This window comes from Triticum aestivum, chromosome 6B, assembly GCF_018294505.1.
Source record: "Triticum aestivum cultivar Chinese Spring chromosome 6B, IWGSC CS RefSeq v2.1, whole genome shotgun sequence".
In the NCBI taxonomy this organism is placed as follows: domain Eukaryota; kingdom Viridiplantae; phylum Streptophyta; class Magnoliopsida; order Poales; family Poaceae; genus Triticum; species Triticum aestivum.
In genome coordinates, this window is record NC_057810.1 from 570,664,782 (window position 1) to 570,692,231 (window position 27,450).

Consider the following 27,450-nt stretch of genomic DNA (forward strand, 5'->3'; position numbering starts at 1 on the left):
TATAAAAAAATAAGAACACATGCTTCAACTCCTGTTAGTTCAGTCACAAAAAAAATCATCACCAAAAATCAGAAGACAAAGTATCATTGTTATATTTGTTGACTTGATTGATTACTGTAGGTTAACACACCCAACTGGAATTAACCTGCAATAGGATAAAAGAAATTAAGATTTGAGACGTGTGTTATAGGGTTCATAGAAGAGAGAAGAGGGAGGTACCATATCAAATCATTGGTCGCACAGTTTGACATTCAACTTTCCATTTTCCAATGAGACCTCAGGGATTCATATACATAAACGTTGATTGATATATCAGGTCCAACTCCCTGTAACACATAAAAGTTACTGGGAAGTCAACTAAAAAACAATTCTCAGCAGAAACATACGGCTTACCAATAAGGTGGACCAAAGGCCTTTATACAATCCTCTACTATTCTCTTCTCTACAAATTGTAGACAACGTGTGAAAGATGCCCTTGTAATACCTAGTGGTTTTCTGCAGAATTTTATAGACATGAAAGTTTAGCTTACTAAAACCTGTTCCTTTGGTCTTTAAAGCTACATTGCATGAAAGCGTTAGGTAAAGATGCTCTAAGTTCTAACTGGAAGTTATATTGATTGACTGGTTGGCTTAGTGTTATTCACAAATCACGAAAGGAAGAAAAGCATCACCTGTGTTGTCAGGTGATTTCGAAGAACATCCAATGGGTAAGTTACAGATGTAGGTGTCACTCACGCTAGACCACCACCAAGTAAACATATAGACACTAACATAATTTGGGCCGTCCATTCCGTGAAGCTGCAACTATATTTCGAAATTTATAAACCTATAACAAAAAAACATAGTCGTGAGAAATCTTGCAAGTTAACATACTAAAATTCAGTGCTGAACTTTTTGTATCGCTCATATCAATAGAAGCTGATGACGGAATAAGAAAATCGATGTATAATTTTCACAAGATTGCCTTTCGAATATGCCCAAAACACTTCTTGTTGAACAACCCACGAAGCCATGTGCCATATACTACCCTTCCTTACAGCTGCAACATCTGAATGCATACCTGCCACCTGTCGGATCAGTATGCCACAAGCTCATACAACAAACTTTATCATCAGCATATGGGTTATGTGACAAAAAAATTACTGTATTCAAGAACATTTTCGCGAGATTGCAATTTTGTAGCTATGAACAGCATATGGTACATACAATGAATCCACAACCAAGTTGAAGTTTGGACCATGATTGGACAATACAGCGCAGAGTGTTGTAAATTAACAACAATAATAATAGGCCATGACTGTCAACCAGAGATATATTGTTTGGGGCAATCAATTCAAAGCGAGGGAAGAATATATATCACATTCAGGGAACTTAGTTGATATTATCAGCATCCAATTCCTTTGAAGAATCTATATATGTGCAGTGTGAAAGCAGAAGGAGCACATCAGCACCATGAAATAGAAGAGAAATATTCCTTCACGCTCACAATCCGTGCACACGAGAACGCCAGAGATAAAAGAGGGGGCGGAAAGCCTATTACCTGCAAGAGGATGGAGAGTGGCGAGGATCGAGATGCAGATCTTGCCGACCACGCCGGTGAGGTGTGCGACGGTGATCCAGCCAAGGAGCCGCTACGCTTGGCAGGGGAAGGCCCCGACGACGCCATGGAAGAGGAGACGGTGGCCGCCGCCAGTCGACGGCAACGGGGACCTGGCGGATATCACCTCCATCATCCCAGACACGCCTTCATGGTGGGCATCCTCACAGCCCCTTGAAACCGCAGCAGCTTCTCCTTGCATCCCCGTCGCCAGATCATAGCAAACTGCACACACGCCCGAATCATATCAAGATGCGGAAATAACCAAACCAGAAGAAGTGGAGGAGGGATTCGTACCTAGTCGAGGCCATGGACCAGAGGGTGATCTGCGGCGCCAACGCCAGATCGGTCATCATGGCCGCGGGCGAGGGAGGCGGCGGCGACCTCGTTCCCCGGCGGCGGCGGCGGCGGATCCTATCGGGGCTGGGGCGTCTCCTCTCGGCGGCGGCGGCGGGTCCTCTCGGGGCTGGGGCGTCTCCTCTCGGCGGCGGCTCCTCTCGGGGCTGGAGGCTGAGATGAAACAGATCGAGATTGAGATTTGTTTTACGTGCGGGGTGAGATACCAAAGAAAAACCAGACGAGATCGAGATCGCACAGTTTGCCGTTTTTTTCGCTGGTTAATTTTCGCCGGTTTGTGCTCCGTGGTTTATTTTCGATCCTTTTAGTTAATAACGACGGGAGTTTGGGCATGTGCAGGACTCGATCGCGGGGTTTTCTTTGGTTTTTCGTGGCTGAGGGGGAGGTGGGAGGAAGTACCAAAGAAGTACCAAAAAAGACCGGGTGAGGTGGGACGAAAATAAAACCCGGAACGCGACCTACCAACTGAGACATTAGGAATAGAGATATTAACAAAAGTGCAGATCCCGTCCCACTCTTCACTTTTTGACAAAAAACTTCCGAATAGCAATCTTGGTGAGTGATCTCGACCGGGTTCGATCGGCATGGTGTGTCGTTCCTCCAGGAGTGGGTGCTGAGAGGAAGGATGGCAAACCTCCATTGTCAATCGGCCGGAGCTGCATCGTCATTTGGATCAGAGCATGAACGAAATCGAGATGGTAGAGGTTGAGGAATTTGTAGGACGTGAGGGTTTAGGGTGGGCATCACGAGAACTCACCCATATCTTGGGAGACGGCAGACCCGAGGTGCAGTCGTGTTCGTGCTTCAGGGGCTGCCACGTGCTGTCCTCGCCGCCATCGCCTGTCGATGCCACTTCAGCGCCACGAGCATGGGACTGAGGGACGAAGGGAAGAGAAGGGAAGGAAGCGAGCTAATGACGTACCTATGTTTGGTATGTAATACCCTCCATTAAGAGTAGATATTTTCTTAAAATCGGTTATTTTGTTTCCTAATTAATGTGATTGAGCAATTTAAGGTAAGGTTAATTAATTTAGATTTGATATTTAGAGATTGATATTCTTTCACATAAAGACATTACTAAAAATAACTTGCACCAGCATGGAAAGTTATGATCCGTTAAGATTTTTTTCGTTGTGTGAGAGGGTGACGGGAAACTAAACCGGTGGGGTGGGGGAGGGACGAAAAAAAACCAGCGAAATAAAACGGGGGGAAGGTGGGAGGAAGTACCAAAGAAGTACCAAAAAAGACCGGGTGAGGTGGGACGAAAATAAAACCCGGAACGCGACCTACCAACTGAGACATTAGGAGTAGAGACTCTCTGGGAAAGACCTTCCACCTTTAATAGATAAAATCCTTAAAAGGATTGCAGGATGGAGGCGTAAACTCCTTTCTTACAAATGGAGGATTATCTTAATTAAATCCTACCTTGCTAGCATCCCCATCTATCTTATGCCCTTTTTAAAATTCCCAAGCGGGTTTTGAACCTCATAAATTCTCAAATGGCAAACTGTCTTTGGAATGACTTTGAGGGCCATAGAAAACTGCATTTGGCCAATTGGCAATTGGCGTACATGAACCAAGATTTTGGAGGGCTAGGGATCCCTAACTTAAAATACCTCAATATTTTCCTCCTAGGATCTTGGATTAAGAAACATGCCTTTGGGAAAGGAAAAATATGGAGATATGTGGTTGATGGCAAATACCACATCTCTTCCCCCAATATCTTAGGCTGGTCATAGTGGGGAGTAACTTAGACTAGTAACATGCACATGTTATTAGTCTATGTTACTACCTTCATAGTGGGTAGTAACATATGGATGGTAACATGCAAGCCTTCATTAATTGAGATATAGACTCATTTTTCCTCGAAGTGTGTTATGTTACAGTAACATATTATGTTACCACAAGCATCTCTTTTCTCATTAACTCCATGCCACATAAACAATTGTTTCTTGGGATGTGTTATATTACTACCTAAGTTACTCCCACTATGGCTAGCCTTATGTGGTAGCTTAGTAAATTCTTTTGTCTTTTGGAAAGGGGTTATGTGGACTGCTAGAGCTGTCAAATTTGGCTACAGGTGGACTGTGGGGGATGGTCATCAAATCAGGTTCTGGGAGGATTCCTAGTTTGGCCCACCCCCGTTCCAATTTCTGGACATTTATTGCATTTGTAGAGAACAATGTAGCACCATTAATCAAATATAGGATGAGAGCATCCTCAAGCTTACTTTTAGGAGGATCTTCACTGATAGTATGATGGAGCAGTGGTATGAGCTACTAGCCATAGCTAGTAGCATTTTCTATAAAAAGAAGGGGGTGACTCACTGATTTGGCAATATGAGATCTTTGACATTTATTTATCAAGTTCTACATTTATTTATCAAGTTCTTTGTATGCTATCATCAAGTTTAGAGGTGCGACTCCTGTTTATATTCCCGTTGTTTGGAAGTTGGCCGTCCCTCCTAGGGTTCATGTATTCCTCCGGTTGGTTAGTCATAATAAAATACTAACCAGGGATAATCTGAAGAAAGGAATATGAATAAACCTGAAGATTGTGTTTTCTGCACATCTAAGGAATGAGTGTAACACCTTCTCTCTTTGATTGCATAGTTGCAAAGTAGGTTTGGCCAATTTTTGGAATAGGTCATTAGCGACATGTTTTGAATCCATTAGTTCCCTTTGGGTAGCGGGGAAAACTTGATGTTGTTAACACCATTTGTTCTGTTGTGCTTTCGTCTTCGTGGAAGTTCAAAAATAACCTAATCTTTAATGGTGTGGCATGAATTTTTGTTAAACATATCCTAGGAACGATTCTTAGACTGGTCAAGAAATGGAGACCGATCTTCAAGGTGTTGAGTAAATAGGCAAATTTTTTTGACTAATTTAATCCATAAATAGATCACTAGTATGGTATTGACATAATTAACGACATACTGATTCTGATCTAGACAATCATGTACTATGCAAACAGTAGACACATCTACACATAATGTTGTACTGCTAATACGGAGATAAACAGGAGCGGGATAAGCGTGTTATACCCTTCAGTAGGCCATGCAGAAGTCGCGGCGGCGGTGGCGGCAGCAGCGGCGTCCTCGGCGGCCTTCTTGTCGGCCTCGAGCTTCTCGGCGGCGAGACGGTCTGCGTCGGACTGAGACACTGTGATGATGAAGACGATGCTGACATAGAGGAAGTAGACGAACGGAGGCGAGCAGTCGCGTAAGCGCATAGGTGTGAGCTCGGCTCATCTCATTCTCGTGGCGCGGAGGGCGGAGGAGGAGGAGTGTGCGAGGGTCTCTTCTATTCTCAAGCTCTAATAGCACGTGGAAGAGAAACCCATATAAGGAGGTCCAACTCCTCTCCAACTTTCGGAATGAGACCAAACTTTCCACTACATCTAGTGCATATTAAACCCACATGGATCCTTATAGATTTTCAGAAATTGTTAGATGGGCCTAGGCCCACCCTAATATTTCAACACAAGGATCACATGCTGGAGCAGATAGACCTCTTCTGCCATCACTTGCAGTCGTGCTGAAGGCGCCAACAATGCTAATGTGGGGGTAGAGTGCATGTCTATCTGGGAATGCAAGATCGACATCCAGCCGCTAGCTCAGACTACACAGCGTGGACTGGACTCAGACAGCCCCCCGCTTCGCCCCCAGGATACAAAATCTTCGCTTCAGTGACTACTATGAGCCCAATCTCGGTGTTGGAGGCCTCCTGCTGGTCGCAAACAACGACGATGCTCCGGGTGGATTGATCTGTCAGATGGAGAGACAAAACATGAAAAAGGAGAAGCACCGCTGAGCGCAGTTTGCCCTATATCTGCGATGTAGGGTGACAACTCTAGTTTCTTTCAGTTATCTCTGCTCTCTTTTTGCAGCGAGGTTGCTATCATGTAATAGGCTAGAACCTTTGAACCCACTACTCTGTTTGTCCCTTAGTACTTGTGTGGCTTCTATTATTTTAATATAAAAAGGGAGCCGGAAAGTGCTTCTCCTTATTGATTTAAAATTTTCATAGAAAAATAAACATTAGCCTAGACTCAATGAAATGACGTGAACGAAACGACAACTCCATTTCCATTCCAATTTATAGGATTTGACATATGACATTTTTATTTCTATGATTTTCCTACCCTGTTAAACAAAAGAGGCCTAAGTAAGCAGGTAGTATAACGCGACCAACGACACGGTCACCAAACTTAACGACGACGACAGTCAAGTTGTCAATTCTCCGCCCCCCCCCCCCCCACCCCCAAAAAAAGTTAGGGTTCCACTATCTCCCGCCGACGTCGTTGCCGGTCCGCCTTGTCTCCGGTGGCCTTAGGGCCATGTGGGCGTGGCGGATCCCGGCCTTTGCCGGTGGAAGGGCTCTGTTTTCAGATGTTTCTTTGAGTTTTGTTAGGGTTTGTGTCCTGCTCAGGAAGATGAGACGGCGGCGGCTCCCTGAAGATGGAGTAAGGTTCTCCCCGCCTAGCCACCGTCGTGGTGGTGCGTCTAGCATCACCGGTGGGCGTGTTGAGGTACGTCTCTGGTGGATCTGTTTTTGGTGGATCTACTCGGATTTGGTCGTCGTTCGTTTACCGTCGATCTACGCTACTCTTCACCTGGGGCAGTTGTTGTTTTGGTGCGCTGGTCCCATGAGACCCTAGGACTACGATTTTCCGACTGTCTACTACAATAAGGTTTGCCCAGCTCCGGCGAGGAAGGGACGATGACGGCGGCGCGCTTCAATGCTTGTAGTCGTCACTAGATGGTCTATGGATCTGAATGCAATTTTTATTATTTCTATTTTTCAATATGCTGCTATGATTGAAGATGAACGGATCAGAAGTTTTTTTTTTTTAAAAAAAAAGATGGGCAGTATCAAACAGGCAAACTGTAGGCTCGTATGGTATTCCCCGTGTTGATACCTGCACCGTGGCATATTCAGCAGCCTCGACGTCGAGGTTATTACCGGTCCGTTTCAGATCCTCGTGGACACATGGACCAAAACGCACACCAGCTCCCTCGGCTCCCTTTGTTTCCTCGCCACCTCATCAATCGAGACGTTGTTGGGCAGACGGACGGATTCCTCCTCTTTTCTCCCGGCGCCAGCCATCGCCCATCGCACATCAGCAGCGCACGAAACTTTTCCCTTTTCCCCGCCTCTCCTTTTCCTTTCCGGAGGGGACAGGCTGGCTCGACGGCGACGCCCAGCCGGGCCGTCGCCATTCATCCTGCCCCGCCCGGTAATCGCTCTCGGAGGGAGTTGATCCCGTCCCCGCCCGCCTAATGGTTATCGTCTGCAGTTTATCTTTCGATATTATGGAGTAAAATATGTGCCCGTGCCGCAAATGGCGAAGGGATCAACGGGGCCTGAAAGTCGCACGTCGTCGCTGTAGTATTCACGAAGGTGCTTCGCTGCACTTCTGTTTTCACCAAGTACTAGTACCGCTGAACTACACATACGTTTAGGCTTCTATAGGGGACCGGCCTATGAACCAGTGTCGCTTACAGGTCGGGTGGTTTGTCAATTTGATGGTTTGACGAGAGCCTGCCCAGCCATGTGCTCCCGGCGCTGCATAAGATACACGCTCCATTCTTTTTAAAACTAGACCATAATGGCACGCGTTGCCGTGCCCGTTCATTTGTGTGCTAGAATGACAGTAATTTATGCCAATATATGGTAGTAAGGCATGACTTCTGACCATTTTCATTTTGAAATAATGATATAGATAATTCCAAAAGGTGCATGGTGACACTTGTAGTAAAATATGAACAATTGTTTATATAGTGAAGACGTATGCATTCAATGGTGTGTGTGATATCTGGTTGTACTAGGTGATCAGCAGAGCATGCTCATCATTGTTTAGTACAGGCTTAGTGAAAGTAAAGCATAAAAATAAATAAAATTGACGACAAAATTAGTATAGGTCCAAATAAAGGTCAGTCTATACCAGAAGATGTGGGCATCATATAAGAGAGATAGAGAGAGAGAGTGATTAGGCCCCATATACCCTGATTGAAAAACCAACGTGCATTGAAGCCCGTGTTCTTCATGATGTCCAGAACTCCAGATCTCCTATACCTCAAAAGACCTCTGTCAAGCATAAGGGCACACCAAGAAACACTGCAAAACACAACAATCAAATTGCTTATTCAGTATACACATAAGGTGTCCCAATATATATTTTTCATCTCTTCCTTTCAAGGATCAAAGATAGTAGATATGCAAAAGTTGATAGCAATTAGCAGATCAATCAATGGTAAGTATTATTGTTATTGTTTTCATATATGTGGGTGAACCTCCACATCATAAACTACGAAACTAACTATTGAGAAAATGCAGTAATAATCAAAGAAGAGATGTCAATACAGAAATCAACCTTAGTGCCTTTGGATGGATTCTCTTGCAGTCTCTTCTTGGGAATGGAAACCTAGAAGAAATTATTACATGATCATGCCAAAAACAAGTGATGGGAAGGAGGTGGGAGGGGCAGCTGAAAAGGGACTCACCAGCATCAACCACAGGCACGCATTGATTTGGATAAGCAAAGAAGATAGGAGATCCATGAGAAGGAGGTGGAACGGTCGAAGTGAAAGTCGAGCGGAAGGTGTCCGTATCTGCCTCCTCCAATCCATGCCCCGCCGCCGCTAGCTGAAAGGACCTTCCCGAGGTCCAATCTTGCACGACATCTCATCCATGCGCCGCCGCCGCTGAAAGGAGCTTTTCGAGATCCTTCTTCCGCGACAACTTTTATATTAAAATCTTTAAAAGAGTTTATATGATGTAGGGTGGAACCCTAGGTGGACGATCTTTCACGTTTGGAGTGGATCCTACGGGGAAACACGAAGAACGTGCGGAAGAACACGAGAAAATCACGGGGAGGAACAAGGGAAAACACTCAACCAACAAGGAATCAGTCACACAAGTGCTAGATCAAAGAACACAAAGAGATACACAAGATCCAAAGTCAACAAAGGTAAGGATACAAAGGAACCGTTCTTCTCCGTGAGGAGGTCTTGAATCCACAAGGGGATCTTCCCACAAGGGGGTCTTGAATCCGATAGGATCTTCTCCGAAGAGGCCGCGGTCTCTCACGAGGAGGAGATCCGATGGATGAGCGAAGCTCTATCTCTAACTTGAGCTAAATCAACGCTAAACCTAACTAGAAGGAGGTGGAGGAGTATATATAGTCTAGGGCCACGAATGGGTAAGTGAAGGGGTACATGGGCTGCGGCCCAACACACTGTGCGCAGACAAGCGTCGGACGTCCGGAGGGTTCCGGTCGTCCGGAGGCTCGGGAAGGTCCGGACGTCCGGTGCTCTTCGGACTTTCGTAGATTTGGCTCGGGTGCGCTTCGGTCGGACGTCCGGAGAGGGCCGGTCATCCGGAGGCTCGCGGGGTCCCGGATGTCCGGAGTTCTTCGGATGTCCGCAGATTCGGTTCGGTGGTCGCTGGCACGGTCGTCCGGAGGGGGCCGGTCCTCCGGAGCCTGGGAGTCGTCGGACGTCCGGTAATGGTCGGACGTTCGGCCGCTGTAGCTTCGGGCAGCTTCTTCTCTTGGTCCTTGTACTTGGTGTCCTCGCCGTCTTGTCCATGGTCTTCCTCATTGTTCCTGGTCATGCATAGCACATATATATGAGGTAGTAACCATGTCTCACATGTGGGAAGTGAAGGTTCGGAGAGGAGCGAGTTCACCTTGTGTCCAATGGCGTATGTTCGAGGTCTCGTCATATGTCCACTTGGGGTTTGGGGAGTAGTCGAAGTGTACATGGGGATGAACGTGGGATGCTCCACATCATCTCCCCCCCCCCTTGGGAAAGATCCGACCTCGGATCGTGATCCTCATCATCATGGAAACGGTTGTTGGGGACGAACTTGTAGTTGGACGGAGTTGAAGACATGGCGCAATCCAAGTAGTCCAAGGTGTCGCCGGAGTAATAGACATGCAAAAAGAGCAAACACAAGCAACACTCGGGAATACAATGGTTAGCGCACACAAAGTGTCCATCATGTAAGAATGAGTCCGTGCCGCAAGATTGGTCGTGACAAAGCGCGTGAAGCTTATCAAGATGATCTAGAATGAGATGCAAAGCATTCATGGGAAGAAATGCAATCATTGTGCACACAAATGTGTTGTAAATATGATCAATGCAACCACGGTGCAAAATGATATCATAGTGAGACGGTTTATCAATAGCATGAATATGGCAATGGATGCTCAATATGTGTAAGCTATCATGCAATTGATGGTCGACAATATGATCATGATGTATGAATATGCCATCGAGGTAGATCACAACAAATTTGCTAAGGAAGTGGACAAGCTCATATATCATGGATGGCATGGAAATACCAGATGCAACAAGGCAATCATAATGTGAGTCAATCCATGCATGGAGTGCAAACTTGTGGTGATTATGATATGTCCATCGAGCATGACATGTATGAGCACAATCAACAAATATGGAGGTGTTGGTGTACCAAAGCTCGATGTCGAGGCATGAGTGTAGTTTCGAAGGTGCATCCAACAAGTGTGAGCGCTCCTCAATGTGAAGGTCCATGTAGCCAATCTCCAATGTCGCTCCTCCGTTCACGAGATGTATCATGTACACAACAAGAAGGAAACAACAATGAAAGAGTGACCCATCCAATATGCGTATTTGAGGATGGCTCAAAGAGAAGGAGGTCACCTTTAGTAGTTTCTCAAGGATGATGGAGTCGCGCATCTTGTATGCCTTCACATAACCAATATGTCTCGTGGTGGTACCGCCTTGTAAATCCTTCAAAATGAAAGAACATGACAAACACTTGGAAAAACAAATGAGGTTAGTGAAATGGCAAAACCAATCATTCGTGTGGTAAGATACCCAACAAGTGTATGTATCATGCTCATCATAAGAAATGACAAGGGAGTATTGCATAGTATGTAGGCATATGATGCGAGAACAACCAAATGCAATAGGCTCAATCAAACAAGCGTGCATCACAAGTAAGATTTCAAAGTCTCTAGGATCAATAAGCATAGTATGGTTGCACTCAATGCAAGTGGATATGAAAGAGGCAACTAATAGATACAAGAGACAATGATCAAGATATATCATGTGAGAGGCATGAGCATATATGTCATCAACCCAAGAAAGTGAGTAATAGTGGAACATGGGTGATGCAACATAGCAAGCAATCATAGCAATCAAGTTAAGCAAGCTAGTAGTGCGAAGATGCAACTTACTAGAAGGAATCATGGTAAGCATGTCATGTGTGCAAATAGTGGGCATGAATAATGGACATGACATAGTACAAGCATGAAAGAAAGATATGAGTAGAGTGGCATGGATGTATTGGCGAGAGGCCATATGTAAATAGCAATGGGTCATCATGACTCTCCCAACACAACAAGCATCGATAGCATGGGGCACATGATAAACATGGCAATAGCAACAAGGATCTCCACCAAGCATGCAAATACACATAGGGTCAATCATGGGTAGATGCAAGCAAGGGTCACAATTGCATGACAAAGGCATAGAACCAAGTATAACATGCAACGTGAACACGGTAAAATGAGCATAAGGTGACAAGTGGTAAATGGCCCATAGCCGTGTGAGAGCCAAGTAGAAGAGATGCACGTAGTCCTTGCGCGAAGAGAACGGTGGTAAGGATAGTCCACGGGATCCCAAGTCATCGTTGCTCTCAAGAGTTCGTTTCGTCAACTCATGGGATTGTGAGGTTGACGAGTGTTCATAAGTACCTACACAAAACAAAAACAAAGGAAAAATTGTGTGTGCATGGTATATGTACACATCATCCATCATGATGCGCACATGCATGTGTCGGTTAGCACAAAATAGCCAATGCTCAAATAAATGAGATGCATGATATAGAAACATGTCATCCATCATGATATGTTTGTTATTATGTATGGCATAATGGAGACTCAAAGGATGTAATGCATCATGAGAAATATCTAGAGCATTGTTATTCATGGAATGCATATGGTGTACACTATCATGGGAATTATGCAAAGTATGAAATGCATCAAGATCTCCTAATATGTATGAGGAAACTATGGGGGTCTCCTCATGAGCAAGAGTAGAAACATCACGTGGAGAATATTGACAACATCCAAAACAATGCATAATTGGAACAATGTGATCATGGCATGACATAGTAGATGAATTGCGCAAATCATATAAAGGAAGCATGGCAATATCATCACATGAAAAACATAAGCCAATGACCATCATCTCGTCATCTATGCCATAAGTGCAAATGGGATTTATTTTAATAGGGCATGCATAGTTACTATGTTGAGATTGAAATGATGCAATATGAGAGATCTCACTCGTAGCATATGACAAGTTCAATGGGTTGTCAAACAGGATGTGACCAAAAGAATTTTCACATGATATCCTATGGAGCATAGCATCACAACTAGGCAACTCAACATGCTCATCATCATATTCATCATAAATAGGTAAGTCAAGGCATGAAGAAGTTTCACTAGCATGAAGCATGGTAATAGGTGGGTCAACATCATGGAAGCAATCAATGTCAAGATAGTCCACTAGTGGGACAAGAGAAGCACCATCACCTATGTTACCGTTGGAGCGTCGCTCATGTGTTGTAGGTGAGGTGTTGAAGATTGTCTCGTTGTCATCTTCATCTTGATGGAACCATGTGGGGGGTGCATGATCGTCCACCATGGCCATCGATTTTTCCCATTGGAGGGATGGACTCGTCAAGGATAGGCATGTCATCATGTAGGAGACCTAGCACCAAAGAAGAAAACACACTAGGAGTAGAGGTTAAGTCATTAGAAATCATAGTGGCCTCACATGCCATCTCAACTATCTCACTCGCTAAGTGTTGTGGCTTACTCACTCCCTCAAGGATGCTCTCACTCATATGATTGGTGGAGTCACTCAAATGGCGCTCAACCTCACATAGGATGTGTGGCATGCTCTCATGTGTGGGGCTAGTGGTGGTCACACTCATCCTCTCATAGGAAATGCTCTCAATGTCACGTATGGTGGAGTCACTCATGTCACTCATGTGGTGGTGGCTCTCCTCACATGGCACTTGGGGCATCTCTTCATATGTGGGTGTCGGAGAGATGTAGGTGCAAATGTCTCCATGCGCAGTCGCGTAGCTTGAGTCGGAGTAGGAGTCCAATATGGACGCCGTCTTCATGTTGTTGAAGAGGTTCACGCTTGTCGTCGTAGTCGAAGGGAATGGCCCTTGCTCGACCATCTTGTCGCCGTCTTGGTGTGGGAGGCCCATATGATGTGGCACCTCATAGCTCGTCTCCATGACCAAAGGGAGTTTCCCATGCTTGGCCATCTTTCTTGGGGGGCTTTTTAAGATGGAAGTGTCGCCCTCGCTTGTAGGTGGTTGCCTTGTTGTTGAGGATGTTGATGTAGGCGAACTCATGGGAAGTAGGCAAAGAGGTCGTACGTCCAAAGGCGAAGATGCCTTGAGAACACTTGGCGAAGATGCCTAAGTGGTTGATGTAGCCGTAGCACCGTCTTGGTGGTGGTCGTCTCGCGGTCTTCTTTTGTGCTTATGAAGCTTGTACTTGGCGTGAAGTAGGGCTTGTTGGGACTTGTGCATTTGCGCTTGTGGAGCATCTTCATGATGATGATGTCGTTGACGTGCTTGAGCTCCTTGGCGTTCGTCGCCGTCGTGCACATGATGCTTGGAGGTGACTTGCCCTTCATGACGATATTGATCACGAACGTGATGGTGGTCGCCATGTAGATGTGGACTTGGACGACTTGCGCTTGCATCTTTTTCGCGCTCCGAAGACTTGTGGCTTGAATGTCGTCGCCTTGAAGATGATGAAGGGGAAGTAGACTTGAGCAAGGTCCGAATCTCCTCCATCCTTGCATCTTGCTCCTCTTTATGTGCGGCAAGCTTCTTGTCTATGTAGTCCCTTCTCCTTGCTTCGGAGTGACGAATGTCGATGGAGATGTTCTCGATGCGCTCTCGCAATCTTGATTGTGCACCTTGCACTTGTCGTTGTAGATCGAAGATAGACGCTTTGGTGATGTAGTTGTTCACGTCGTCGTTGTTGTCGTAGACCGGGGATGAAATGCCTTGCCTATCCATCACAAGACTCGAGCAAATATGAGTGGGAGAAAGAGAAGAACTTATACCAATGTACCTTGACCGATGTTGACAATGAATCAAGTTCACTCAAATGCGGATAATGAATAGCACTATTGGTACCAATCCTTGTCGGTTCTCACACCTACACAAGTAAAGCTTATAGTGGAGCTCGGTGAGGATAGTGGCACAAAAATTTAATGCAAAATGTTAGTACGAGTCAATAATGTTGAAAGAGATTCACAAATTCGCAAGCGAAACAAGTAGACCAATAGCAATGAAATATACACGGAAACGCACACACGGATAGATAAATGGGGTCGTGCAACCAAGGAATGAGCACAAAATGTGGAGTCCACAGAAAACGCTCGTGTTGCACAACTCAAGAGAGACGCTAGCACGATTGCTCAATAGGCGGATACGACACTTGTGCACAACCTATGAGATGCAAAATGGATAAACTTTCTATCCCAAGTATGCTATATATGTATGGTTCCCGGTGTTACTCTCAAGATGATCCAAGATGATCGGATATGAAAATCTTATATGCAATGTGGTATGATGATATGGCACTTGCTTACTAGCTTCTTTGCTCTTTCTCTTTTGCTTAAAAGCTTTATTTCTTCTTTTTCTTTTTTTCTATGGCCACTTTTGCACAATGCACAAACCAAGATAGCAATTGTGTATATGCGGGAACAAACTTGATACACAATGAATGATATGATACCAAGATGATATGGTATGTATGCTATGGGAAGTATGATCACTAATGTGCACAAGTCACGTTGCCGGCAATACTCAAATGGCTAGTCTCGATAGGCAAGTAACGCAAAATGGGCTAGGAGTTAACAATGCAATGGCAAGGGGAATATGCAATGGTGTCGTCGAGGTTACCGTTCTTTGCGATGATGAGTGGCGGTGTTCTTGATGTAGATACCAAGATGATGGAGACCCGTCCCTAAGTAGCCGAAACACCTTAGGAAACGGAAAAACCGCGAACTTAAAATCTCAAATGACAAATGTCAAATGGTAGTAGCGGAAAGCGGTGGAGGTTTGCACTTGGCAATGCGGAAGTGGTGGTGGTGGTTGATGAAGAAGCAATTGTCTCTAAGTAGCCGAAACACCTTAGGAGACCCGAATCACTACTCAAGCAACCACTAATGCTATATGGAACAAAATGGGTTAGGTTGCGGAAGTCGGTGGTGGCTATGCGGATGATATGGTGGAAGGCCTAGGCAAACTTGCCAAATTTTCGAAAATTTGATGGAGTCAAATGATGTTGGTGGTATTTTTGTGGGATGGGGGATGTAAATAGCTTCAAAACGAGCTAAAGAACGTCAAAATCAGAGTTCAGATGAATTAGTTATGGCCGAAACAAGAATCAGCCGAAGTCAAAACCTACAGGTTACGGACGTCCGGAAAGGTCAGATGTCCGGGGCGTCGGACGTCCGGAAAGGTCGGAAATCTGTAAATTCGGTTCGGGTTAGGGGTTCCGGTCGTCCGGAAAAGGTCGGACGTCCGGTCGTTCCTGGGGCTTCGGACGTCCGTAAAAGTCCGGTCGTCCGGTGGGTCGGGGTCAACGCGAAATGCGAGTTCGGGGACGCGATTTTGGGCGAAAAATGGAGATTTCGAGGTCAAAATTCGCGGAATTTCGTGGATGGAAGATGGGGAAACTTGGGGAGATGCTAGATCCACTTGAAACCAAGCAAATCCATGGATCAAAATCAACAAAACATCAACAAAACCAACAAATCACAAAAAAATTTGGGGCTATTTTTGGTGGGGATTTTCGGATTTAGGCAAAGAACACACAAAATTAAGCTAGAAAAAGAGGGGTAGAGGCTCCAAAAACATGATCAACGTGGCTCATGGTACCAAGATGATGTAGGGCAGAACCCTAGATGGACGATCTTTCACGTTTGGAGTGGATCCTATGGGGAGACACGAAGAACAAGCGGAAGAACACGAGGAAATCACGGGGAGGAACGAGGTAAAACACTCAAACAACAAGAAATCGGTCACACAAGTGCTAGATCAAAGAACACAAAGAGATACACGAGATCCAAAGTCAACAAAGGTAAGGATACAAAGGAACCGTTCTTCTCCGTGAGGAGAGGAGGTCTTGAATCCACAAGGGGATCTTCCCACAAGGGGGTCTTGAATTCGATAGGATCTTCTCCGAAGAGGCCGCGGTCTCTCACGAGGAGGAGATCCGATGGATGAGCGAAGCTCTATCTCTAACTTGAGCTAAATCAACGCTAAACCTAATTAGGAGGAGGTGGAGGAGTATATATAGTCTAGGGCCACGAAGGGGTAAGTGAAGGGGTACATGGGCTGCGGCCCAACACACTGTGCGCAGACAGGCGTCGGACGTCCGGGGGGTTTCGGTCGTCCGGAGGCTCGGGAAGGTCCGGACGTCCGGTGCTCTTCGGACTTCCGTAGATTCGGCTCGGGTGCGCTTCGGTCGGACGTCCGGAGGGGGCCGGTCGTCCGGAGGCTCGCGGGGTCCCGGACGTCCGGAGTTCTTCGGATGTCCGCAGATTTGGTTCGGTGGTCGCTGGCACGGTCATCCGGAGGGGGCCGGTCGTCCGGAGCCTGGGAGTCGTCGGACGTCCGGTCCTGGTCGGACGTCCGGCCGCTGTAGCTTCGGGCAGCTTCTTCTCTTGGTCCTTGTACTTGGTGTCCTCGCCGTCTTGTCCATGGTCTTCCTCCTTGTTCCTGGTCATGCATAGCACATATATATGAGGTAGTAACCATGTCTCACATGTGGGAAGTGAAGGTTCGGAGAGGAGCGAGTTCACCTTGTGTCCAATGGCGTATGTTTGAGGTCTCGTCATATGTCCACTTGGGGTTTGGGGAGTAGTCGGAGTGTACATGGGGATGAACGTGGGATGCTCCGCACTGATAGTGTACCTGCTGAATTCTACCAGCACTGCTGGGATGTTGTTTGCATGGATCTCCTTAGGCTTTTTGAGTGGTTTCATGAGGGCAGACTAGATGTGCAATGCTTGAATTATGGCATTATCACCCTTTTGCCCAAATCCTCGGAGGCCAATAGGATTCAACAGTACAGACCTATTTGCTTGTTGCGATGCCCTTATAAGTTGATCACCAAGGTCATGGATAGGAGAGCGAGTGTGTATGCCCCCAAACTATTTAGTATACGGCAGAATGCCTTCATAAAAGGGAGGGACATTATGGACGGGATCCTATCGCTTCATGAAGTCATTCATTATACTCATATAAAAAAAAGGACGGGGATTGTCCTTAAACTTGATTTCGAAAAAGCCTAGGACAAGGTTAATTGGGATTTCCTTCTTGATTGTCATAGTAAGATAGGCTTTAATGCTAAGTGGTGTGGGTGGGTGTCACAGATCCTTCGTGATGGCACGGTTAGTGTTAAGATCAATGATGAGCTTGGGCCCTATATTCAAAGTGCCAAAGGGGTGCGTCAGGGTGACCCTCATTCCCCTTTTTTGTTCAATATAGCCGCTGAGTGTCTGACTAAGATGGTTCTGGCTGCTCAAAAAAATAAGTTGTTCGAGGGGCTTGCGTTCGATCTTATTGAGGGGGGAGTGGGGATATTGCAATATGCAGATGATACAGCTATTTGCTTCTCCCATGATGTGGACAAGGCAGTAAATGTGAAGCTGCTGCTCTATTTGTTTGAGTTGATGTCTGGGCTTAAAATTAATTTTGATAAAAGTGAGGTTTTTTCGGTCGGTGGGGATAATGATATTGATCAATTTTATGCTGGGATGTTTGGGTGCCAGATTGGCAAGTTTCCTATGAGATATTTGGGGGTCCCAGTGACGTATGCCATGCTTAAAACTGTGGACTGGGACTTCCTAGATGCTAAGCTCCTCAAAAGATTGGCTGCCTGGATTAGTTATGTTGCTTCGTCTGGTGCTAGATTAACCTTGGTTAACTCCAGCCTAGATGGGATTCCTTCTTACTTCATGTCTATGTTCCTTCTTAACAAATCGTTTATTGAGAAGATGAATAAACATCGTATGCGCTTCTTTTGGAGGAGGAAAAAAGACAAACGGGCTTATCACTGGGTTAAGTGGTCCAGAGTTTGTCGTTCGAATAATAAAGGGGGATTGGGTATTAAGGATCTGCATAAACAGAATATTAGCCTCCTAGTTAAATGGTGGTGGAAGTTGGAGTCAGGTGATGGGCTGTGGCAAAAGATCGTGCGGGCTCGGTACTTTAAGCGCAATACGGTGGCTAATGTACATATCAGATTTAATGACTCCCCCTGTTGGAAAGCTATTATGAAGGTTAAAGAGGTGTATATGGAGGGTAGGGGGATCCGCATTAATATGGGTGACCTGGCTAGGGTCTGGCACGGCCCTTAGCTATCTGAGAATCCTTTGAAAGTTTGTTACCCTGCTCTATATGATATTTGTCAAGAGCAAGAATGCACCTTAGCGATTTTTGCTGCTAATAACTTTGGGATGGGATTCTGGCGTAATCTCTTTGCTGAGTTATCCGATAAGTGGGCTTGTGTGGTGGATGGGGCTAAAAAGCTAACTTTGAATGATGCACCTGATCAAGTGGTTTGGAAGTTTAATAGCAAAGGAGAATTTACGACAAAATCTGTTTACGAGTGGTTGGAAAAAGTTTATCAGGACCTGATTATAAGTGGATCTGGAAAGCTAAGATCCCTCTGAAGATCAAAATCTTCCTTTGGCAACTCTTCCAAAATGCTATCCCCGCCAGGGATAACCTGCGTAAAAGAAAATGGCCAGGAAACTCAATTTGTTCGTTTTGCCGTGATATTGAAACTGCTGATCACCTTTTCTTTGGGTGTGTGTTTGCCCGTTCTGTTTGGGGAGTGATCGGGGCTGCTTTGGGAGCATCCTGTACTCCTAAAACTATTTGGCAGAGCTGGGCATGGCTCTATAAATATCTTCCTGGGGGCAAAAAGCATTACATGTCTATGGTTGCTGCTATTTGTTGGGGTATATGGTGCACTCGTAACAAGGCAACCTTTGATAACTGTATCATTCGCTCTCCTTTGGAGGCTGTTTTCACTGCGTGTTCCTTTTTGATGTATTGGTCAAGTCTTCTGAAAGGGATTGATAAGGGAAGAGTCCAAGCTGGAGTGCAGAAGATGGTGCGCGTGGCTGCGTCTTTGGCGGACCGTTCTACTCCCAGGGGAAGGCTCATGCTGGGGAATGGCGCGGGAGCTTGAAGCTGTTCTGGACAGTAGTCTGTGATGTCTTTGATCTCACTGGGGTTTGATGCCCGCTGAGATGTTCTGTGGCTTCTTTTGGTGGTGGTGTCCGGTACTTTAGTCCTGATACGCGTAGTTTTCGCTGTGCTGTTCGTTTCGGGGTTGGGATAGTTGGTGTCAACGGGTTTTTGCCCCGTGGCAGATGACTCGTTTTAGAGTCATTTGTTGCGGGTTTTCTGTTGGTGCCCCAACTCGCTCTTCCCTTTCGGTCTCCTTTTGCTTATTCGGTCTCGGATAGTTCAGTGTGCTGTGGATTTGGAAAACAACTGAGACTGTAATATTTCCGTTAAGCAATTAATGGAAAGGGGTGTGAGCCCGGTTGAAAAAAAAAAGAAACAGAAGGAATATTATTGAACCAACGATCGGTCCGATTTGCCCTAGAAGCCCGATGAATGAACAACACACAAAATATATACGTGTGGCGGCCATAGCATTTGCCAAAACAGTGCTCTTCTGATCACGTCACGCAGACCCTAACCTAAAACAGCATTGTTGTTGGCAGCAACGCAGACAGGTCGCCTTCAAAAAAAAAAAAGAAAAAAAACACAAGCGCAGACAGATCCCTTGTCTCCACACTCTACCTAGCTAACTACTGTAACACCAGTTCCAATCTTCTAGACGCGGGTAAACCAGGCAGCAGCGGGCTCCTATTTTTAGGGCGGCCAAGTAAAACCTCACCTACCAGTGCGGCATCTTGACTCACACGCAGACAGAGCCAACCCCCGCCCCCTCCGGATTTGCCCAACGTCCCACCACTTTCCCGGCATTTTTTTACCGGCCACCGAACCGAACCCGGAGAGGAGAGGAGACCGGGCGCCGCCCCGCCGCGGCCCCTCCCCATCCCCGCGTCCGCCAGGAACTGTTCATTCACCCGCCCCGCTACTTACCGCGTCGCGCGGCGCATCGTCATCCCCTTCCTCCCTCCCTCCCTCGCTTCCTTATAAGCCGCTCGCCCGGCCTCCTCCCCCTCCCCCTCTCGCCCCCGCCGCCATCCCTTCCTTATAGAGACAGCGTGTAGGCGCCGGGCGAGCAGGCCACCACCGCAACCCTAGCCAGCCCAACTACCGCCGCCGGCTGGAGAGGACTAGCTGCTGCTCGAGAGAGAGAGAGAGAGAGAGATGTCATCGGGACGGTACATGGCCTACTCGCCCTCCCCGTCCACCACGCCGCACTCCCCGCGCATCTCCGGCCTCCGCGCCTCCTCCGCCGCCGTCGCCGACCAGGAGAAGTAAGCACCCCACCCGAGCTTCCCCCACCTCCCCGTCTTGTCGTTTGTGGAGTGGACTAAGCTGGACTAGACTAGAGGGTGTGTGCTGTGTGTTGTACGCGGGCTTGGAGTGGCCGCCGTCGCTGACTTTGGGCGAGGTTCGGCTCCGATCGCGCCGGGGAGGCCAGATTCGGGCCTTGCCAGCGCCGATTCGGTGTTGTTTTGGGGTGTCACCAAGGTACTGCGGGCTTGAATCTGATTTAACCCGGTGAGGTTTAGGGCTTTTTGGGATCGGATCTGATTCCCCGCGGCGAGATCTCCCCTTTGTGGTAACCATTGCGTCTTGTCGTCTCTTCACCGGATTTTCGCTGAATCAAACGGGCCAGCCGCTCACTTCGGCCGGTATTCACTTTGCTCGCTGATCGCCTTGTGATTCTGTACCGCGTGATCCAGCGGGGATTTGCTGGTTATTTACCAAATTGCGTGAGGGGGAGAAAGCTGACTTGGCTGTGCTATACGATAAGAGTGACAGACGATGACTAATAATGGTTCTTTGTCTTTCTACCAGGTACCTTGCGGAGCTGCTCGCGGAGCGCCACAAGCTCAACCCGTTCGTCCCAGTGCTCCCCCATAGCATACGGCTGCTGAATCAAGGTGAGCTCTCAGTTAATCATGCCATTTGTGTTATGATATAATATCTGCTTGCTGGTCCAATTGCTGCTTCTTCCACACGATTCGGAATATTCTGTTGTGATGGCGAGGATATTTGACTTTCCTTGCTTGTGTGCCTTTGATTCGTTGCTTATGGTGGATACCCTTTTTCCTACACAAAGGAAGCTGTTTTCACCTGCAGCTGAGCTAGATTTGCCACAAACTCGGTCATTCTTGTTGTGTGCATTTACTTTGTACTCCCTCCGTTCCAAATTACTCGTCACGGAAATGGATGTATCTAGAACTAAAATACATCTAGATACATCCATATCCGTGACAAGTAATTCGGGATGGAGGGAGTACATAGTGTGGTGGGATATGCTTTTATTCTACCGTGTTGTTGCTTCTGCTTGTTTTATAAAATGAGTAACAATCGTTTCCATGACTGCTCTTTAGGTTGTTTTCATTTGCATCCGAGAATGATTTACCACAAATGTATCATTCTTGGTGTGTGCATTTACTTTTTAGATATTGTCGAGGGGGGTATGCTTTTATTTTACCTTGCTGCTGCTTCTTTCATGATTGCTGTTTAGCTAACCACTACACTGGTGCGCCCCCCCCCCCCCCCCCCCCTTGCTTGCTTAACTACTACACTGGAGTATTGCGTTAGCAAATGATGGAAACTCTTTAATATCTTTTGTTTCTTCACCACCCTACCTACCACTACCCCACCTCGCCACTCATCATCTGCTTTGGTTTAGACACCTAGTTTGGCAACATGGTTTTATCAAAAACGTAGTAATCTAAAACCTCAGTATTCAGTTGCCTAGGCAATGAATACTTCAGTTTCTAAAAACCACATTTTTATTTCTTCTTCAGTTTCGAAAAGAGTGGTCAAGACCTGTTTCTTAAATACTAAAAAAAACATGGTATTGGAGAAACACCTCAAAGTTTTGAAAACTGTGGTTTCTGAGAAAACATAGTATGGAGTATTCTCCAAATACTTTAAAAAAAACTGAGCTGCCAAACGCAGCCTTAATCTTTATCTCCACGAATTCATGTACTCATCCGCAACTCTACATGCCTAATCTTTATGAGCATGGCGTCCCACGACTATCTCATTGTAGCTTAGTCTTAGATGAATGGCTTCACTAACTTGGCTGAGGCTTGCTGGACTACATTGACTTTGTCTCATCCAGCAACCTGATGGGGGCATGCCTTTTGAAAGTACTAAGCTGCATAGTACCTCATTTTCTGTCACGTCCCAATGTGTCATGATCATCAGTGAGCTTGCAGCCGTGCAATTCTCTATTACCAGTCCACGGGTTATTTAGAAGAGGAGGATTTATTACTTTGTCTCTAGGGAAAGTAATCCTAACTAATCTTCATTCATAGAAATAGATGCTGCCATGCACCCTTTAATCTTCATTCATAGTAATCCTAACAAAACTGTGCTAATCATGATATAAAGAGACATGTCATGCCCCCTTGAGCTTTGACCCGGATGCCCATGACACTAGACGGCATGTCTATGGGGCAATATATATCCTTCCTTGATGGGATTATTTGTGGCGGAGGATATTTTAGATTACCAGGATCACAGGGAAGCTCCAACTTAGTTGGATAAACACCAGTGTGCTAATCTTTTATAGCTGTAATTAATAATCTTACAACATTATAGCTGTAATTAGGATGCAAAATTTTAAGCATTTGATGTATACCTTTTTCGTGTTGCTCCGTTTAGCTGTAATGTTGTAACTATATTTATATTGTTGAATTCTGCTTGTTCTATGAATATTTGTTCTGCTACTATTTTTTTCTGCAAGTGCGAATTAATTAATTTATCCGCATATCTTTTCAGCATAATTTATTAGTGCTTTACAACTAACTATACAGATTTGCAGTTGACACTATTATAACTTTGTTAAATTTTCCTTGTTAAGGGATGAAAGGTTCTGTAGATTAGTTATTTACACTAACTCGTCAGGTATATATGTATATTGCTAATCACTAATTCTAACTGCTGACTTTCTACATCTTGTTCTTGAAATTGCAATTTGAAACAGAAATTTTACGTGTTTCCACACTATTGGAGAACGCCTCCCTTTTAAACCAAAGTGGCTTTGAACATGGTAGTCCACTAACATCGGGAGGATTATATTCAAATGGAGCAGCAACTGATATGAATGGATGGACATCAGCATTTCAATCAGAAGTATGGATACTGACCATTTAACATAACTTACTCTTACATGTCTAATTACCATCTCTAACTGACTGTGACACTAACAGACCTGGTTACGTTCTTGGTACCACTTGGTCCTTATGCTAATTTATTATTCCTGAAATCTTAAATCTGGGGTTTCAAGCTGCTTTTTGCACTGCTAAAGCTAATGCTCTTGATACTGCTTGATCCTTATGCCAACTTTGCTAACTTTATTATCCCTTCCAGGCAGAGGGTTCAAAAGATGCCATTAAACTCCTCTCTGTATCGCAACTGTTGGATTTTGGAACTTCGGATAACATGCTAACACTAACTCACTAATGCGGCACCATATGTCAGAAGTCTAACCAGCATGCTACTTAATTGACATGCTAACGGCAGTCTGCTAGTTGGCCACAGTGATGCTACTTATTACTACACATTTTCGTTGCTACCTTAAGATGAGTTGGGATGATTATTACACAATATTTGAGAGTATCTGAACTGGAAGATAGTGTTGACTTTGTAGATCTTTATGATATTGATAGCAAAACGAACCGTGGTAACTGTTATTTGTAATCCTGTAACTATTCTGATTGCTCATAAGTCATGTGTGTTTGACTAGTTCTTTACATTTGCCTTGAATTTTGTAACTTTTCAAGTGCTTACAGCAAAAGCTACTCCTGTCGCTCCATATCCATTGTTCTAAATAATCGAGCTGTAACCATTGCAGAGTTCATCAGCTTATAGTTGGCTTGGAGGTTCTCAAGGCAGCTCATCTGGACTAATTGTCAAGAAAACAATGAGGGTTGATATTCCAGTAGACAAATATCCAACAGTAAGTGTGCTATTACTATGTTATTACACTTTGAATTGTTGTGGGAGTTGTGTTATGATGCTTTTTGTTTATTTTTCTAGTACAACTTCGTTGGTCGCATCCTTGGTCCCAGAGGAAATTCCTTGAAGCGAGTGGAGGCAACTACTGACTGCCGTGTGCTTATAAGAGGCCGGGGTAGCATTAAAGATCCAGCTCGGGTAAAACTCTTGATACCATGCTTTCTTAATCTCCCCAGTTAGATATATTGGCAAATCTGGAGCATATTTATTGGCTTGTTTCAAGCAAATTTGTACCATAAGCATGTTTAGGAAAAGGTATATCATTTTCACCTTTCCTATTACCCCATGTTACAAATAGAACCTGGGGTTTAGTTTTTGTGGCAACCCCACTCCTATCACTTGTTATCTATACTGGCTGTTTTTCAGCTTTCTCCCCAGTGGTTTCTTATTGTTAATTTTTATTTTATGTTATTTCTGAGCTTACATATTTCTGTAAGAGTGAATTATAACCAAAGAATTGCTTGGTTCTGGCGGAAAAAGCTTGTACTACTTGTTTTCGGCCTGTTTCCAGTGGTAACCATATGTCATTCAAGTGTTATTTCCCCCCCTTTCTGCATGCTTGTGTTTGTTTTGTACTTCAGTCGACTTCACCTTGTAGTTTGTGGTGATGCTTTGTAGGAGGAAATGATGCGTGGAAAGCCAGGATATGAACATCTGAATGAACCCCTACATATATTGGTTGAGGCAGAGCTGCCTGTTGAAATTATTGATGCTCGTCTGATGCAAGCCCGCGAGATCCTTGAGGATCTGTTAAGGCCAATGGTATGTATTTATATTGATATCTCCTCTATTTGTCTTCTGATTCTGCAGAATCAGTGCCTCAAAATTCTTGTATTCTATTATCTATAAGCAGGACGAGTCTCAGGACTTCTTCAAGAAGCAGCAGCTCCGGGAGCTTGCAATGCTCAACGGCACCCTCCGTGAGGAAGGGATGCAAAGATCTGGTTCCGCATCCCCTTTCCACAACAGCCTTGGAATGAAGAGGGCCAAGACAAGGGGGTAAAAGGCCACGAGTACCATGGGAGAAGCAATCATCTGTCCTGAGACGGAAACTGAGTATGCCTATGGGTTTGCCTTCGTGGCTAATGGCGCAAAAAAGGTCTGGTCTCGCACCGCTAGCGTCGGAGCAGCCCGTACTTGATAATACATATGCCTGGAGTCGTGTTCGCTGCTACTGGAGAGGTTTGGTTATGGCAAGACTGGGTGTCGACTGTCGAGCTATATATCGGGTTGTGCAAGAAGTGGTTTGTGTATTGCTATGAGCTATGACTGGGGTTTTGATTTAAGGTTCTTGTGCTTGTATTTGAACTTTTGAAGAATGTTATCTGATTATGTTATTTGGGATTGAAATGATGTTGTAATTTGTTACAGTTATTGTATTGCTTAATAATAGATCGATATTGTAATATATAGGTGCTGGTATTTGCATTATTCCGTGCAACGTCCTTTGTGACATTGTCAATGTTTGGACGTGAAACTATAGATGTTTTATGTTGATGAGACGATGAACCCGAAGCTTTGGTTACTCTCGTGCAACACCGTGTCCAACGACCAGTTCATTGAGGTGCTCGTCACTCTGTGCTATCTGGTATGCGAGGCGCCGGGCAATCCACGAAGGCGAGTAGGCGAGTTCCAAATCCCCTTGTCGATGCATCTATTTACAAACCGTTACTTGGAGGAGATTAAAGACCAGTAGAAGGAGAATGTACAAAGGAGGGCTGTTGCAGTTCCTCAAGGGCCACAGTGTTTCCCTCCACCTACTGGAACCATAAAATGATGCAGTTTTACCAATTCATGGTGATGAGATGACGAATCTGAAGCTTTGGTTATTCTCCTTATGCAACATCATGTCCAGACCAAGTCATTGAGGTGCGCGCCACTATCTACGTGCTAGTATTTGGTATGCGACGCGACAGGCAATCCACAAAAGCGAGTTCCAAATCCCTGTGCCAACGCATCTGTTTATAAACCGTCACTTGGAGGAGATCAAAGATGAGCAGAAGGAAAATGTACAGAGGGCCACACTGGATCCCTCCCCGAATGGAACCAAGAAAATGAATACTGATGCAACAATGTCACCTACAATATCCAGAGGAGCTGTCGGCGTGATTTGTCGTGATGATCATGGTGTTTTTGAAGGGGCCTCGGCAGTTGTTATTGAAGGGATCACTGACCCAAAAATCTTGGAAGTATTGGCGTCCCTTATTTATTTATTTATTTATTTTGGCTTGTGATTTTAGTGATGAACACTCCTGATGTTGGCCGTCAGGTATGGTTCTCGAGTCCACCACCACATGAAATAAAGGGCGCCTTTTATCTAAAAAGAAAAAAAAAGCAATTACAACTAAAAGCTTACAGCGTTCTCGGCTCACAGCGCACAACTCAAAGCAACTTTTTCGTCAAACCTTAGCCTAGCGTTTTCTGCCTAGTCATAGTGGAGAGTAACTCACAGCACACAACTCAAAGCAACTTTTTCGTTACTAGTCTATGTTATTACCTTCATAGTGGGTAGTGTCATAGGTGTGGTAACATAGTTGCCTTCATTTATTACTTTATAGATTCATTATGCATTGGAAAGCGCTATGTGATGGTAACATATTATGTTACTCTATTTGCATCTCTCCTCATTAACTACTTGCCATATCATCATTTTTGCTTATGTGGCATCTATGTTACTACCTATGTTACTCCCACTATGACCAGCCTAAGGCGAGTCATAGTGGAGAGTAACTTAGACTAGTAACATACATATGTTACTAGTCTATGTTACTACCTTCATAGTGGGTAGTGTCATAGGTGTGGTAATATAGTTGTCTTCATTTATTACTTTGTAGACTCATTATGCATTGGAAAGCGCTATGTGATGGTAACATATTATGTTACTCCCTCCGTCTCAGTTTACAAGTCCTACGCATATACTATTGGAAATATGCCCTAGAGGCAATAATAAAATGGTTATTATTATATTTCCTTGTTCATGATAATTGTCTATTGTTCATGCTATAATTGTGTTATCCGGAAATCGTAATACATGTGTCAATATATAGACCACAACATGTCCCTAGTGAGCCTCTAGTTGACTAGCTCGTTGATCAACAGATAGTCATGGTTTCCTGACTATGGACATTGGATGTCATTGATAACGGGATCACATCATTAGGAGAATGATGTGATGGACAAGACCCAATCCTAAGC

The 27,450-nt window shown here is 45.1% G+C and overlaps 1 protein-coding gene and 1 pseudogene across 2 annotated transcripts; one reads left to right on the forward strand and one right to left on the reverse strand.

The window, feature by feature from the left end:
• Nucleotides 1-342: 342 nt before the first annotated feature.
• Nucleotides 343-1,508, reverse strand: LOC123134446 (mitochondrial substrate carrier family protein B-like; annotated as a pseudogene).
• An 18,700-nt stretch (nucleotides 1,509-20,208) lies between these two features.
• LOC123138071 (KH domain-containing protein At5g56140) lies at nucleotides 20,209-25,663 on the forward strand. 2 transcript variants are annotated; one of them, XM_044557966.1, is made up of 7 exons: nucleotides 20,209-20,525; nucleotides 21,073-21,158; nucleotides 23,222-23,370; nucleotides 24,092-24,196; nucleotides 24,277-24,393; nucleotides 24,874-25,017; nucleotides 25,106-25,663. In XM_044557966.1, exons 1-7 carry the CDS (start codon nucleotides 20,416-20,418, stop codon nucleotides 25,256-25,258), a joined length of 864 nt encoding a protein of 287 aa, XP_044413901.1. In that variant the 5' UTR covers nucleotides 20,209-20,415; the 3' UTR covers nucleotides 25,259-25,663. The 2 variants fall into 2 exon arrangements, with proteins under 2 accessions (XP_044413901.1, XP_044413902.1); XM_044557967.1 differs by having other exon boundaries at nucleotides 20,222-20,525; nucleotides 25,109-25,663.
• Nucleotides 25,664-27,450: the final 1,787 nt, after the last annotated feature.